This window comes from Penicillium longicatenatum, assembly GCF_028827895.1.
Source record: "Penicillium longicatenatum strain IBT 33135 chromosome Unknown contig_6_segment0_segment0, whole genome shotgun sequence".
In the NCBI taxonomy this organism is placed as follows: domain Eukaryota; kingdom Fungi; phylum Ascomycota; class Eurotiomycetes; order Eurotiales; family Aspergillaceae; genus Penicillium; species Penicillium longicatenatum.
In genome coordinates, this window is record NW_026643123.1 from 3,674,999 (window position 1) to 3,689,992 (window position 14,994).

General features: G+C 49.9%; 7 protein-coding genes across 7 annotated transcripts; 3 read left to right on the top strand and 4 right to left on the bottom strand.

Annotated features, from left to right (window-relative positions):
- Window positions 1-232: 232 nt before the first annotated feature.
- Window positions 233-1,882, bottom strand: N7484_009565 (KilA-N domain-containing protein; the record flags this gene model as incomplete). The annotated part of the gene is made up of 5 exons (XM_057119952.1): window positions 233-257; window positions 309-1,215; window positions 1,277-1,439; window positions 1,500-1,708; window positions 1,822-1,882. The coding sequence occupies 5 exons, from the start codon at window positions 1,880-1,882 to the stop codon at window positions 233-235; spliced, it is 1,365 nt and encodes a 454-aa protein (XP_056969507.1).
- Window positions 1,883-3,503: 1,621 nt separating this feature from the next.
- N7484_009566 (ankyrin repeat domain-containing protein) lies at window positions 3,504-5,450 on the top strand (the record flags this gene model as incomplete). The annotated part of the gene is made up of 2 exons (XM_057119953.1): window positions 3,504-3,853; window positions 3,911-5,450. 2 exons carry the CDS (start codon window positions 3,504-3,506, stop codon window positions 5,448-5,450), a joined length of 1,890 nt encoding a protein of 629 aa, XP_056969508.1.
- Window positions 5,451-6,393: 943 nt separating this feature from the next.
- N7484_009567 (Rho GDP-dissociation inhibitor) lies at window positions 6,394-7,213 on the top strand (the record flags this gene model as incomplete). The annotated part of the gene is made up of 3 exons (XM_057119954.1): window positions 6,394-6,484; window positions 6,615-6,983; window positions 7,083-7,213. The coding sequence occupies 3 exons, from the start codon at window positions 6,394-6,396 to the stop codon at window positions 7,211-7,213; spliced, it is 591 nt and encodes a 196-aa protein (XP_056969509.1).
- A 546-nt stretch (window positions 7,214-7,759) lies between these two features.
- N7484_009568 (serine/threonine-protein phosphatase) lies at window positions 7,760-8,894 on the bottom strand (the record flags this gene model as incomplete). Its single annotated transcript, XM_057119955.1, has 3 exons — window positions 7,760-8,469; window positions 8,563-8,796; window positions 8,879-8,894. 3 exons carry the CDS (start codon window positions 8,892-8,894, stop codon window positions 7,760-7,762), a joined length of 960 nt encoding a protein of 319 aa, XP_056969510.1.
- Window positions 8,895-9,662: 768 nt separating this feature from the next.
- On the bottom strand, window positions 9,663-12,338 carry N7484_009569 (AP-3 complex subunit beta; the record flags this gene model as incomplete). The annotated part of the gene is made up of 3 exons (XM_057119956.1): window positions 9,663-12,002; window positions 12,071-12,228; window positions 12,299-12,338. 3 exons carry the CDS (start codon window positions 12,336-12,338, stop codon window positions 9,663-9,665), a joined length of 2,538 nt encoding a protein of 845 aa, XP_056969511.1.
- A 277-nt stretch (window positions 12,339-12,615) lies between these two features.
- N7484_009570 (uncharacterized protein) lies at window positions 12,616-13,257 on the top strand (the record flags this gene model as incomplete). The annotated part of the gene is made up of 1 exon (XM_057119957.1): window positions 12,616-13,257. One exon carries the CDS (start codon window positions 12,616-12,618, stop codon window positions 13,255-13,257), a length of 642 nt encoding a protein of 213 aa, XP_056969512.1.
- A 139-nt stretch (window positions 13,258-13,396) lies between these two features.
- nuf2 (kinetochore-associated Ndc80 complex subunit NUF2) lies at window positions 13,397-14,980 on the bottom strand (the record flags this gene model as incomplete). The annotated part of the gene is made up of 4 exons (XM_057119958.1): window positions 13,397-13,510; window positions 13,568-14,482; window positions 14,551-14,811; window positions 14,885-14,980. The coding sequence occupies 4 exons, from the start codon at window positions 14,978-14,980 to the stop codon at window positions 13,397-13,399; spliced, it is 1,386 nt and encodes a 461-aa protein (XP_056969513.1).
- Between the last annotated feature and the right edge of the window lie 14 nt (window positions 14,981-14,994).

A 14,994-nucleotide genomic window follows, 5' to 3' on the forward strand; every position in this document is an offset into this window, starting at 1 on the left:
TGGGAATGAGGAATGTGAGTTCAGTAGGCAGGTTCTGCAATATTGAAGCATCCTGCTCTCCATGGTGGAAGGCGAGAGACAGCAATTCAATGGCAAAGCGGCGTGGGGAATCCAAAATAATATCTCCAGGCCAAGTGTTTCGGCACAGGGCTCCGGAGCTGGGGAATATGGGGAGGGGGGGGTTGGAAGGTTGGCCAGGTCATCCAATTATGACCTGATTTGAATCATCAATCTAGAAGAAATAAGGAATGGAAGCACTAGATGAAATGTTAGCAATCTTTCTGTATCAAAGAGTAGTTAATACGCACGCAAGGGCAAAAGCAGCTGAGACACCAAAGAGAGCACGGTTCCGAACTCGCTCGCGCTTAAGCTTATCCTCCAGAACCTTAGCCTTCTTCGCTCTCTGGCTGGCTTCAGCTGCAGTTTCCTCATCGTCATCATCCTCAGGCTTGCGCTTCTTGGTGAGCTTGACGGATGGTGAGCCTGCAGTCGCATCCTCGGAGCTTTGGATCTTAATAGCATCTTCCACCATCTCCTTGGCCTTCGCAATCATCTCCTCGGTCTCCTTTGCAGACGGTACCTCAGGGAGGATAATGGGCATGTCGAGAGAGAGAGTGGCCTGAGTGGCCTCGGCCTCTTCTTCGGCGGGGGCCGTGCGGACCTCGATCTCGGCCTCAGCCTCAGACTCCTTGGCATCCTTCTTCTTTTTCTTCTCTGCCTTCTTTTCGTCCTTCTTTTCTTCCTTCTGGGCCTCCTTAACATCCTTCTCCTTCTCCTCATCGGCCTCGGCAGCCTTCTTGGATTTCCGACCCTTCTTCTTCTCCGGAGAACCAGCGTTCTTGACTTCAGCTTCTTCCACGCTCTCCACGATACCGTTCAGCAATTCCATTTCCGAAGAGGCTGTGACTTCCAGGGACTGCTGCAGGCTGTCGTTGGCAGCAGATGTAGATGGAGTGCTCGGAACGTCTTTCGTAGAGCGGGGTTGCCGAGCCTTGCGAGGAGAAGTGGACTTCTTGACGGGAGAGACTGAGCGGCGGCTTCGGCGCTGGGCCACAGAAAGGTCGTCCGAGGGCAATTCAAACTTCGAAGGCATTTCAAACTTCGGTGGCGGGGTGATCTGCTTCTTTGCACTAGAGGGGCTCTGTACAATATCGGTAGGGTCGAGCAAGGCACGAACCCAGTCGTACATCTGGTATTCCTTGGAAAGTTCGAGAGCTAGAAATCATGGTCAGTATATTTTTCATGATTTGTGATGGGCAGGGGGGTCTAGACATACCGAACAGCGGGGAAATCCAAACATTGCCCGCAACTTCCTCCAGGCTGGTAAACTCTCGAGCCTTCAGGTACTCTCTCTCAGTGCGCTCCTCTTCGGCCTTAGCCCAGGGGAAGGCAATCTTGAACATGCCAGTAGCACTGACAAATCCATCCTTGCTCCTTCGCTATTCGCCCACGGGAGTCAGTGGTTGTCGTGGTTGTCTTGAAGTGGGGACAGTCCTTACCATCAAGAAGTAGGTATCTGGGTGCTGTTGAGAGCTGTGCGAAGGGAAGATCTCGGAGCCCTTTAGGTCCTTGGGCAGGGGAGCCCGAAGGTGAGCATATTCGAACAAGCCCAGGTTCTCGGGCTTGGTTGCATTGGAGGTGCCGATCTGGCCAGGCTTGACAGAGAGGTTGGTCTTGCCAAGACGACGGCGCGCAAGAAGCTCTTCGTCTATAGCACAGGGCAAAATCGATAAATTAGCGATGACGAGGTCGATGGACGGAGGATATGGCGGTGGGTTGGATACGCGGTCGCGCGACAACGCGCCTTGGGATAAAACTTACAGGCCGGTGCTGCATCGCTAAGGATGAACGGGTTTGTCCTCTTTGGAAGAGATCGCGACATGATGGATAGTTGCGACAAGGTCAGAAAGGTTGACGGTCTGGGGGTTTGCGAACGAAATGCGCCCACGGCCACGTAGCAGGCGCGTCGCTAGAGAAAAGGTGGATCGGACCTTTACACCGGGGCGGGGAAGATGCGGGAGAGGGCGAATCAGCACGCAGCAGTCCAAAAAGTTGTAGTGATGCACAGTTATCAACCCAAAATTTTCGAATCAAAGAACCGCGATAAAGGACAAATTGAGAACAATCAGGGGAGAAGGTTGTCGCGACGGAATCCTCGATGCTTCGTACGGACCATGCTCTTTCCGGTAAGGTCCGGTACGGTTAATGTATGACTGTGGTATTTAAGCCATTTCAATGGGCAATTCCACCAATACACGGTTTCAGTCATACCATCCCGTTGGGAAACGGGCACTCGTGACCCGCGCATTCCTCTTTTTTTTTCTCTTTCTTTTCTGTTTTGTTGTTATAGGACTAACCTGTTAGGGTGACAGAAACGCATTTTTGATGGGGTTTTCATTCTAGAACTTCTACACTACTGCGTTGTACACCCTTAGACTCAAGTGAACCGGGCTCCCCTTCCCCCGTTCTTTGGGGAGTTCTAGCCCAACCCCCATCCTACCTCGCTGGATCAGCCTTGCAGTAGCCCATAATAAGCAAATGCGAGGCGGTCTAGTACATGCACGATCTTGCCACATCACCACCCCACCTCCCGCTTCTGACTTCGTTATCGTGAACCCCACGATGGGTTCCCGAAAAGGTTAGATTGCCTTCTCGACGGTTTCTCATGACCGGAGCAACAATGATCCTGGAAGAGAACACAGCGTACTAGGTGGCATATCAGCTGCGAGGCCCTTTCATCTTCTGCAAGGGTAGGAAATAGCACAGTAAGATCGCCAGGTCTTAGTACTGGAAGGCCTAATTGTTCAAATCCCTGAGTCATATAGGTGAATATTTGTCTGGCGAGGTACTACTCCCGACTGTATATCTCCCAAGTTAGTATGTAGTACCCTTTATTTGGGTAGACATTCATAGTTCGAGCATATCTCCAATTGCAAATCTTGAAACCCTCATGGTCAGGGCTCGCATGTTCCCCATTTGACTGACTCCTTACTCGATTTGGCGAACACGCCGTTGTCGCCTGAATGGGTAAGACACAGTGAGCAACCCGATCAAGTAGCGAGATCTTCTCGGGATCGACGATCATTCCTTGGAAGGTTGCTTGCACTGTAAATAAAACCATCTGATACCCGAAGTGTTGCATTCTGGTTTCCAAGCTCCACTCCCCGACGGTCTCCCATGGTACTTTGAGCTGTCTTTACACGTTTGTTTCCACTACACTCTCTTGCTTTGGTCTATGAATTTCGTCACAAATAGATTGCTGAGATCAACTTCAAAGATTCTATAATGTATTTGTTCTAATTATGAAACAGGTGGCCTTGTTGCCACCGCTTGGGGGCGAGTATCAGCCCGTTGCGCAAAAAAGGCGACATAGCCATCCTCCGCCCCAGTCCCAACGTGGCAACTGTAGATCAATCATAGTTATTACTTATAGACGCCACGCCCCGCCGTGACTATGTCACGCCGCTTCGGTGGTATGCTGCCTATCTTCTCTTGCCCTCGCCATGGTGCTCTCCAAAGACGATCCACTGCATCAAATTGCGGCGCTCAAACAACTAGCAAAGCTGCTCTATGACGGTTCGAAGACATCGGTTCTTACTTGTCAGGCGCAAAATGAGCTCGATCAGCTTCTCGCCGTTCTAAGTCTTTCAGGGAAGCACTTCCTTGAATGTCCAGAAAGTCCGGGTCCTCAGGAACAGAGGAAGTTGAAGATCTATCACTCTATCCTGGTGGACCTCAAAAAACTCCAAAGAAGCACCAAAGAAGTTGATTCGCCGGAGCTCATCGAGGATGTCCGGGCCTTGGTCAATGACGTGACTTTTGGTCTTAGCATTATGAATGCCCACATGGTAGTGTATGTCGACTCCCAACGGCATGGAAGGACCCAAGCTCTAACACCAAGTATGTATAGATCCTCGCAAAACAAGCTGAACCAAATGTTACGGGACTATATTGTTCATGTCGCAACCGGAAGACGAGATGCAAATATTGTCTCCAATCTTTTCAAGGACGGTTCGTTCTTCGAGAAAGACAAGGCATGGAGGAATCTACAGCAAGAGCTGCAGGGCTTTGGCATGACACCGGAGCAGTCACACCAGGAGTACGACTTCATCCTAATGACTCTTCGAAAGGCAGCCCTTGAGAGTAGGCTCTTGGGTAATCTTATTCCAAAACCACCAGCGCCGGAGATCCCTATGCCTCCATCCCCAACAACATTCACCAATTCGTCGAACGCGGAAAGCAGGTCTTCATCCGAGTATTCGAGAACCTCAAGCGAATCCCTTGACACTGAAAGCTGGGAAAACGATTCGTTGCCGGTCGATGACATACCCGTCTCCGTGGCTGTCGAAATCGAAGTTACAAATCGCCAGGTAGCCCGAAGGCTACCAGGGAGGGCGCTGGACGACTTCCCCGAAGCCAGGGACATATTCAATCCACTCGACGGGTACGACAGTCAAATGGTTTTCCGTCCTTCACTTATTTCAAAACCGGAGCCATCTTCAATACGGAGTGGCTCTACAGACAAAACAGTCCCCAGCTTCAGCGCCATCCCTATGAGACTAGGAACCCGAGGCCGCTCAGCATCTGAAGGCAACTTCAACCGATTATCTCTGTCCGCAATTCCGCAGGTAGCAGTCAAACGCGGCAAGAGACCCAATCTAATGAGTCGAATGAAATTCAAAATGACGAACAATAAAGGCGAGTTGTGCTCATTAGTCAAGATCGGCGATGTATACGGAATCAAATGCGCACTCGACAAGGGCGCCAGTGCGAATACCGAGAACCCTCTCGGGCAAACGGGCCTAATTATCGCGGCTGCCTTCGGTCACTATGATGTTGTCATGCTCCTCATGGACCACGGCGCCAAACTAGACGCGATGGGGCATGGCGGCGAGACTGCGCTTTCCGTAGCCACCTTGCGCGGATACGGGGATATCGCCGAGCTGCTCCTGGATCGCGGTGCAGATCCCAACGCAGCGTCCGTATTTGGGAAACCGGCCCTTTCGCAGGCTGCTGGAACCGGTAATTTGGCTTTGACTAAGCTTTTACTGGACTTCGGTGCGGATCCCAATGGCATTACTGCCTCGGGTGAGACGGCGCTCTCGTATGCTGCTACGTGTGATCGCTATCAGGTCGCGCAGTTGCTGCTTCGCAGTGGCGCTTTGGTCGACAAAACTGGTCATGCGGGTCGAACACCTCTTCTCAAAGCTGTCGGTAAAGGTAGCAGTCGTATGGTTCAATTATTGATGGATCATGGCGCAAATCCTAATCGACAGGATAGCCGTCAGCAGACCCCGTTGATACAGGCGATGCAACAGGGAAAATCCGAGATCCTTGCCATATTCCTGAAGCACGGGTATGGTCCTGACAACGGCTCTGGATCTGCTTTAGGAAACCTGGGCACGATGGCTGGAGAAATTTCTCATAGAATGTCGTTCTTTAGTACCTAGATTCCGAAACGATGCTTGATGCTCATGCGGGTTATTGTCTTTGTTTTTTGTTCTTTTTGTTATATTTTCCTGTATAAGCGAAGCTGGTTCTTCCATAGAGAGGTTTTATGAATAAACTTGAGCTGCTTATCGCAAATCCCAAATTGGACTGCGTATCCCCGCCGACGTACAGTCCGGCTTTGAAATGTAGGAACAGCATGTTTTACATGCGGTAGCCTGGGCTAGAACCCCGGCGTGAGTGCTCTTAAATTGCAACGGACCAATTCAGGAGAGGAAAACCATGTGGAACATTCATCATATATTGGGAACCTAACCGGTCCATGTGTGGATCCACTTCAAGTTTCGTGCCCAGCGACTGTAGAGCAGCAACTGTAGCTAGACAACAGGATTTCTGCCGTAATACATGCGCCAAGTTGAAATTGGTTGCTTCATTTCTATTATCTGTAATCAAGTGGAGACGATATATCGGCTGCCAATCAGCTGCTCAGGACTAATGTAGGTTTAGAATCGGTCTGTGATGGTGGGGCCTAGATTTGCCTTCCAGAGCGCTAGTCCTACGTGTACTTCCTTCAACGGGGATCCCCAAAAGGACCGTAGTGATAGAGCCAATTGACACATGGCAAGAATTCTAAACCAATCTGTCTCAATGCAGCGTCAATCTGGTCCAAAGCATAGATAATCTTGCAGAATAATCCCCCATGCACCTGCACATCCGAGGAAGTCAAGATGCAATGCACGGCGAATCCGAATAGCCTCGCCCCCCACCGCCTTTCCAACCCCACTAGAGTCAGGAGACAAAGTGGGATGGGAGCATGTCTTGCCCCCTTTTTTTTCCTTCTCACTCTCCTAACTTTTTCAATACTTTCCCTTCCCAATCGTCTCCTCCCATCCCAATTGCTGTTTGTTTACTTCCCCCGGATTTTCTAGTTTGCCCCGCCACAGAATGTCCGACCACCAGGATGACCTCGCCGCCACCAAGACCGAAGGGTTCAAGGTCGGTGAGAAGAAGACCCTGGAGGAGTACCAGGAGCTCGGTAAGGAAGCTTCTTCCCCGCTTGAATGATGGAAATCGTTCTATACGCCTAGCCGCTATCTGCCGCCCGCGCAACCCCTCACAACAACAAACCCCACACAACGCCGCCACTAACACTTGACTCCCGACAGACAAGGACGATGAGGCTATGGTCCGCTGGAAGGCCTCTCTCGGTCTGAACGCTGGCAACCCTATTGGAAAGGCCGGCGACCCCAAGTGTGTTATTAAGTCTCTTGCCCTGCGGGTCGAGGGCCGCGAGGATGTGAAGATCGACCTGTCTGCCCCCGGAGCTGTCGACCAGCTCAAGGACAAGCCATTCACCATTAAGGAGGGAGCCAAGTTCCACATTCAGGTTGTTTTCCAGGTCAACCACGATGTTCTGAGTGGTCTCAAGTACCTGCAGGTCGTGAAGCGCAAGGGTATCCGTGTTAGCAAGGACGAGGAGATGCTCGGAAGCTTTGCGCCCAACACCGACCAAAAGCCTGTCTACGTTAAGGACTGTAAGTACTCATACATGACTGGCCTGAGTCAATTCACTTCAGGCCGATACGTCTGGGTCCGGGTGGAATGCGATTTGATGCTGATTTGTTTGTCATTAGTCGCTGAGGAGGAGGCTCCTTCTGGCATGCTTCTCCGTGGTAGCTACAACGCCGTGTCCCGATTCTTGGATGACGATGACCACACCCACCTCCTGTTCGAGTGGTCGTTCCAGATCACCAAGGACTGGTAATCGAATCGGGATCTTCATGGACTGTTGACTTCGTTTGAACTTATTTGAGCGGCCCATTGTTTATTCCAAGCGTGACGAATTTCCTTTGACTTGCAAAGCCTGATAGATGGTCTTTCCAAGATTGGTCCTGATTGGGCCCTTTTACAGTGCAGTTTGTTGAAACTTCTGGCCTTCCTTGGCCTTTTTTGCTTACTCTGTTGATTTTATTTTGGCTCTGGGAGACCCCAGCTGGATCTCGTTGTCCTCTCAGCTTCTATTTTTCTTGTCGATATCTATCAATGTTGATATGTTCTTGACTATTGAGACGTGAAATAGCCCAATACAGTCTCTGGCCACGAAATCTACCTGATACACAGGCTATTGAATATGAAACGTGATCCATGGATGTTCATACATCCCGTGGCCAGAGACTGTAGAATCCGTTAATGTGCAGTCGTGTTCTATTCCACTCCCCTAACTCCTGTACGGTGCAATCAATGCTGGATAAAAGAAAATGGTAGGTTCAAAGCAAAGAAATTTGCAAAACGTAATAAATCATCATGGGTATCACAAGAAATAGTCAATCACAGGCTGGGTGTCCCTGTTCTGTTGTGCCTGTTGCTCACTCCTGTGGATGTCGTTCTCAGGTGCCGCATCAAAAATATTGAAGAAGCGTTCCATATTGTCGCTGACTTCTAAGACACTGGCCAGGTTTCCACAGCGGTAGCAGTAGTTAGGAGCACTCCAAACCGTACTCAAACGGTCATCAAAAAGAATCTGGTAACCCTCATTGCACAGCTGATGCGCTCGTAGGATATGGGACATCTTGTTGACCTCGAGGAACTTCCGAACCACCTGTGCTCCAAAGGTATAGCCCGCACCCCGCGGAGAAAGAGAGAATTCATCCCGTTCAGGATCAGGATCAGACCAGACTAGGTCAGCCATCGGGCCCTCGTGAGGAATTTCGCGGAACCGGTCAATGATCTTAATCTGATCCAGAGAGTGAATGGAAGGCGAGAGACCACCGTGAACACAGAAGATCTCATCATTGATCACCACACTTAGTGTTAAGTAGTCGAACATATCCGTGAAATAATGCCACACATTGGCATTGCCATATTTGCGGGCGCACTCAGTGTAGAAGCCGTAGGATTGGGTTACGCCGCGAGATTCGTGGTTGCCGCGGATTAGATGGACTCGGTGGGGGTATCGGAGTTTAAGGCAGACTAGCAGAGAAATAGTTTCCACGCTAAATAGACCACGGTCGACATAGTCCCCTATAGACCCGGGAGGTTAGCAAACGTGTTCCGGTCCGAGCCGACGCGTCTTATTCGCCGGTATATAGACGTGTGCAAATCGAGGCCACTCACCCAGAAAAAGGTAATTTGTATCAGGGCAGAATCCGCCTATACGGAATATTTCTAATAAATCGAAGAATTGGCCATGGATATCTCCCACGACGGTAACCGGCGCCTTGATATGAACCACATTGCTCTCCTTCATCAATAATTCTTTTGTCTTGGCGCATACAGCCTCAATCACGGGCTCCGCAAGAAGCTCTTTACGATAGAGTCGCTCGATGCACTCATCGAGATCAATACTAGCTATACCAGCATTAGCTCAGGTGTCACCACAGTTGGGGCTGGCATGGGCAATTTGGCGGTTCCAGTTTCATTCTAGACATACTGGGAAGGCCAGGCATTTTGATAAAAGGCACGGAGGCAAAGATGAAGGAGTGAATAGCCCCTGTCGAGGAGGGGTACTGAAGCTAAGCGGAATGCTGCCGCACAGAAGAGGTGCTCTACTCAGGCTAAGAGAGGGAGGCCCGGCAGAGACAAAAAGGAATATTTGGATAATATCAACGGAGGTTTAGGATGGATAGATGGTTCACAACAGGCATGTTGACGAGCAAAGTCAGCACCGCAACAATTCCTCAGGTTTAACACAAGACTCCCAGCCTTTTGCGGTGCAGCATGGAAATACTGCCCTGATCATGCTGACCGCTTTTGTCACGTGTATTATTATACAACACGTGATGGTATTACTCGGATGGATTGAAGACCGTATGACTTACACGCTGAACTATGATATCCAGGGGGATGGTATGAAGATTGAGTATGCTTCAAGAAAACAAGAGGCTTATCTATATGTATTGATGATCAAGTTTGGTGAATTATCCCTGTTGTCGGTGTGAATAGATGTATGCCGAATACATACAGTAGACCTACGCACGGAAATATACATGACCTCCCAGTAAACAAGTAGATAGGACGGTAGACATTTGGGACGTCGACAATTACGAAAACTGAAAGCACCTTCAAGTTCATAGTTTTAATTAACAAAAGATTTTTGAAAACAGCCCTAATGGGTATATAAGCTCAATATGGAAACCGCCTATGAAGGGCTTATTCCCCAAAGGTTCTAGAGTCTATGCAATTGATTCGATCCAGCCAAGTCAACACCTATACATTCACCTGGGCAATCCATGAGCTTGAGTGCCAGGCTGACCGAGTAATTGCTGAGCTTCCTTGTGGACAGCCTCAGTCTCAGAATCCGTCTCATCTTCATCACTATCTTCCTCTTCAGACTCCTCCTCAGAGTCATCCTCTTCAGAGTCAGTCTCCTCTTCCGAATCCGTTTCTTCCTCGGAATCAGTTTCAGACTCGGTCTCTTCGTCCTCTTCCCCAAGCCATTGATCCAAAGTCTTCTTGCCACTTGCACCCGGGACAGCTGAGCCGTTCGGTCGCCGGGGTGGTGGCACGGTCGCCTGATGCTCGCGAAGCGCTTTATCCAATTTTTGACCGGCAGTCAGTGAGCTTGGGACTGAAGCAGTTTCTGGTTTAATATCTTCAGTGCGGAGACTCGGATCAGGCTCCTGTCCTAGTTGCACCCAGTCTGGTAAATTCGTGTAGCCACGAAGCCCATGGTAACCGGCCTCTGGGCCTACAACAAGTGTTGCGGTTCCGACAAGAAGATCTTTGCGTGTTTCAGAAGGGCTTGGGGCGTGCGGAACGGGCTTGGGAGCTAAAAGAAGCAGATTGGCTAAGTGGGTTGAAGATGGAGAAGCAAGAAGAGACTTGTAGAGACGGGCACGATCACGAAGGTCGTATGAGGTATCGTAACGTGCAAGCAGAAGAATGTAGCGCCAGAGCAATGTCATACGATCCTCTTTCTCTTCAGTGCCGATTGCTTCTGTTACCGCTGCCTCATCTTCAGGAATTTGATTAGGTTCCGTCTGGTCCTCACCCTGGTCCTCCGTCCACTCATTGCGGATTTGCTGTTCTAGCTTTGCAGGCTGCTCGGTTGTGGGTTGGGCCACAGCCTCAACTGATCCCTGTGGTTGCTTTTTCAAGAGGTGCTGGAGGTACACCTTGGCACCAAGGAGGACAATCTGCTGCTTGACGACTTCGAGTTCATCGGTGAATCCTTTGATCAGAACGCGAAGAACATCCGGTGCAATGTTGTTGTCGGGGTCTATGCTTGCAAATTCACCCACGAGCCAGATAATCGTGGCTCTTGCGTCGGCATTAGTAGTTGTGCCAAGGTATGTAACGAGTTGAATGACAGTTTGCTTATGCGCGGTCGGATCTTGCTGAATCAGATGTCGAATAACAGTCAAGGACTCTGACACCAAGTTTCCATCTAGACTAGAAACTTGGCCAAGCAAGATGCGCAAACACATATCTGTGGTGGTGGAATCGGCCTGTGCACAGCGTCCGATTGCCCGCACACTTTCTCGAACTAATTCAGGGTTGGTATCCTTGGAGAAATGTTCCAGCTCACTGATAATGACACCCTTCCAATGTGTCCCACAATGAGGGAATACGATAATAAGAACTTCCAATTTTAGGCGCCAGATGTGTGGTGGGTCATTGAAATGAACGAGGAAATGAGCGATGTAACGTGTGAACGGCTTAGGCTCTCTCATGGCGACAGCGACGATATTGTAGAGAGCAATCAGTTGCATATCCTGGGGACTTCGAAGAAGCGCCACCAATGGTCCAACAGCCGAAACAAGATATTCGGGGGGTGCTAGGTAAAGGAAGCAGCGGACAACGCTAACAATAACGGCCGAATTTCTGTTTTGTAACAACAACTTGCATGCCCGAAGTAGCAGTTCAAGATCGGGGTCTACCACTGGTACTTCATATTCTTCGCCTTCGGTTTGATCGTTTTGCTGTGCTTGCTCTTCGTCATCGTAAAAGGCCTTGGGCACAGCCCGCTTGACCTTCTGAGTTCGATGCGGAAAGCACTGGCGCGCGTAAAAAGTCAAGAGCCGCAATGTTGAAAGCTGGCCCCACTCATCCATATCCACTAGCTTCTTGACCAAGCTGCGGTAGTGCTTATGAACCAGATCGATCTGCTCCGGGCAGATTTCTAAGAATGCGGCCACGGCCGGACCAACAACAAAGTACTGCGAATCTCCAAGAAGAGTCTCAATGTAACCAATCAATTGAGGTAGAGTGTTCGGGTCCAAACGATAGCACTTGGGTATAGCCAACGCAGCTGCTTTCCGGACATGGGGGCTCATGTCACCGCACCCGCGCTTGATAGCAAGTGACACGATCTGGCTGATCACCGGCACGCGAATACCTGACATTGTTCGGAGAGCCATAGTTCGGACCTGAGGATTGGAATCGGTCAGGGACTTTTGAATGGCGTTGATAGACAGCAAGGCCAAATCCGGTTCCGCCTCCGCATGGTGGACGAGGTAGATGTAGACTAGCTTCTTGACCTCGAGGTTGGCACTGGCTGCGTTCTTGACTACGGCAGAAAAGAATGGATGTGAGGATTCAGATCGGTACATCAACTGCAAAAAGACCATGAAGTTAGCCACTCAATTCCAGCAAATGATTCTCCATTGCACCGTCGTCATACCGCGATAACCTTCTTCATTCCATCCAGGACTTCCCGCTCATGACGACTATCCAGAAGTTTTTTTATATGAGGAACGCTGTAGGAACGCGAGGAGGATTCCGGTTTCAAAATTCTGTTGCTCGCAGCGGACTGGGCAGCTTCCAGGGTGAGCTCTCGAGCTATGCGCACAGAGGTCCGGCGGTCAGTTTCATGCCGAAGGGTGGCTGTAACGTGGGAATTTTGGCTTACCTGTTTCCAGCATGGAAGATATCCTGGAAATGGTCTCCATATTGAAGCCAGCTTCCGAGGTGCCTCGTCTCAGACGTGCAGAATTGGCTGGGGGAGATGAGGGAAGACGATAGGTGGGGGGAGGAAAGGCGGAGGAGGAGCATGACCTCCGAGAGACGCGGACGATTCCGACTCTCCAACTTTCAACTCGGGTCACTATGTTCCAAGTTTTCAAATTTCGCAAATGCCAATTAGTTTTCTAATCATGCGAAATTGAGAACGGTAGCTACCACGGTAGCTGAGACAAATACTGCGAGCGCCACAGCCCAACCTGCGTCATGGGCTTGCGGGCCGTCACATTCTGCGACCTTGTGACCGATCTGATACAACGACTACTTGACACTAGCACAAAAACCAATGTCATTGTCTGTGGTACTAGATCAGAATTTCTGGTGCAATTATCAGCGGCTATTCGTTTACAGCGGTCTGAACCAGATGTTCCACCGCGCATGGATCTGCTCACTAAGAGCATCGGTCTTCTTGCACATTCAAGCAAGATCAGGCTTACATTCTGTCCATCTCTAGAGAGTCTAAGAGCCTATCTTGCCATAATGGGTCCTATTGCTGTGGGCAACACAGAATCAGAGAGCGATTCGAGTCCACGGCCATTACTTGCAATCCTGGATCTTGTAGCTTTACATGCTACGACAACGGAGTATGCGGCTCAAGGGCTGTCGAGAACTTTTGCTGCTGCTGTCGAGGCAGCCTCGCGAGCAGAAATGGATTTGCTTCTCTGTGAATGTGTCAATGCCGTAAATCCTTCCAGTGCCGACTGGGGAGGACGATTATGGGATACGCAAATTCCCCTGTTGAACGGTTCAGTGCGGATTCGTGATGAAGGAAGTTGGGGCGGGCATGGTGTTTCCGTCAAACAAGTCGCCCAACGATGGTTCACTTTTGATGAGGAGAGTGGGATCTGAAAAAAAACAAGTGTAGATTGAGATGAAAAGAGCAAAACATTGCAATATGATGAAACTCCATGGAAATGAACATGTGCCCGGGTATCCTAGAGCCGCCGCTAAACTCCTGAATCCATAGAAAGTTACAAAACTTAATGCCTCACAGGGACTTTTCCACCTCTGTGATATAGAGCTTGATATGTGACTCCAACTTGAGATACTGGTCGTGGGCTGCTTGAATCTCGCTCTCAATGTTCTCCTTGAGATCCACCATCTAGAAATCCAATAAATCAGTATAATTCTCAAATGCTAACAAGCTCAGAAAACGTACCTTCTTCTCTGTCTGCTCAATTCGGATTCGTCTTCGCTCCATGTCGCTTTGCTTCTCTGCACGTTCTTCTCGAAGTTGTCTCTGTACATTTCGGAGTTCTTCCATCCTGGCCTGTGCAAGCTCTGCCTTTTCTTGGGCATTCTTGCGAAGATGTTCAATTCGTTCGTTCCAGCGAGCCAGTTGGCGCTGCAAGAGCTTTTCTGTCTGCTCAACCTCTCGTACACTAGCACCTCGATCCGAAATAGCTTCCTTGTTCCGGGCGGCGCGAGATTCTTCCTCGTCTTCCTTTTGTATCTCGGTGGATATATCGTCAAGTAGCTTGACACATGCTTGGACGTCATTTGAAACCACTGTAAATGAATCCGAAGAGGTCTGCAGCGCTCGTGCTCGCTTCTCCATTGCGTCAATCTGGGCTTTCTCGCGCATAAGATTCTCCGCTAGCTCAGTCAATGATGACTGTAGTGTGACTGGAGATTCCAAAACATAAGGTCGCAGTTTTTCAGCTTCTTGCCGACTTCGAACTGTCCTCTCTGTCTTTTCCTCAAGCTGCTGCTGCCTTCGTGCTCGGTCGTTCTTGACACGATCAAGATTTTCTGCTACCCGCGACTGCTCACGTCCCAATTCCAGAAGCCGCGCCTTCAACTCGTCATTCCGTGCCACTTTCTCGCGTACCTGGACCTCGTTGATTTGTTGTTCCTGTCGCATTTCAGCCAAGCGTTGTTCCATCTCGTGGTTCTCAGCAAACAATTCATCGATGCGCGTTTTCGTCTTCTCGGTCTTGTTGAAATGCTCATCAATGATGGGAGTCTGTGATTCGCGGAACCGGACAAAGTTGATAAGGTAGGAGAAGACCTTCACCAGTCGATCATGGGTTGGCTTGGTCAAGTCGGTAAAAGTAAAGTCGTTGACACCGCACTGCACACAAATTAGCAACATATTCTTCGCAAGTACGAGTACTTGCGTAGGCGTTATCGGTGACATACCTCCGACAACAGTCTTCTGATGCTAATGAAGAATCCCATGAGGTTGCGAGTTTCATTGGGGACAATATCTGGGTAGTCTCCACAGATTTCGTCCGCGGCGGCATGCATTCCGGGCTCGACAGTTTCTCGAGTCACATTCATGAGCAGCTCTGCAAACCATTCAAAGACCATCTGGATCTGTTGAGGGTTCGGTTTTGCGAGGTCGGCCGTGGTGAACGGGATTCCAATATCGTTGATGCATCCTGCAATTTCTTTATCGGGCTTGGGATAGGTTAGCAATAGATCTCATGAAATCAGGTCCTTGGTGTTGCGCCAAGCCGAAGGTTCAACTGACCAAGCGCATCAATGCATCGTTATCGTCTTCCTTCTTGCGACCACGATTGTGTTGCTGTTGAGAGCCAGCCATGCTCATGCGGTGGTTGTACGACATCGGGTCGTAATCGC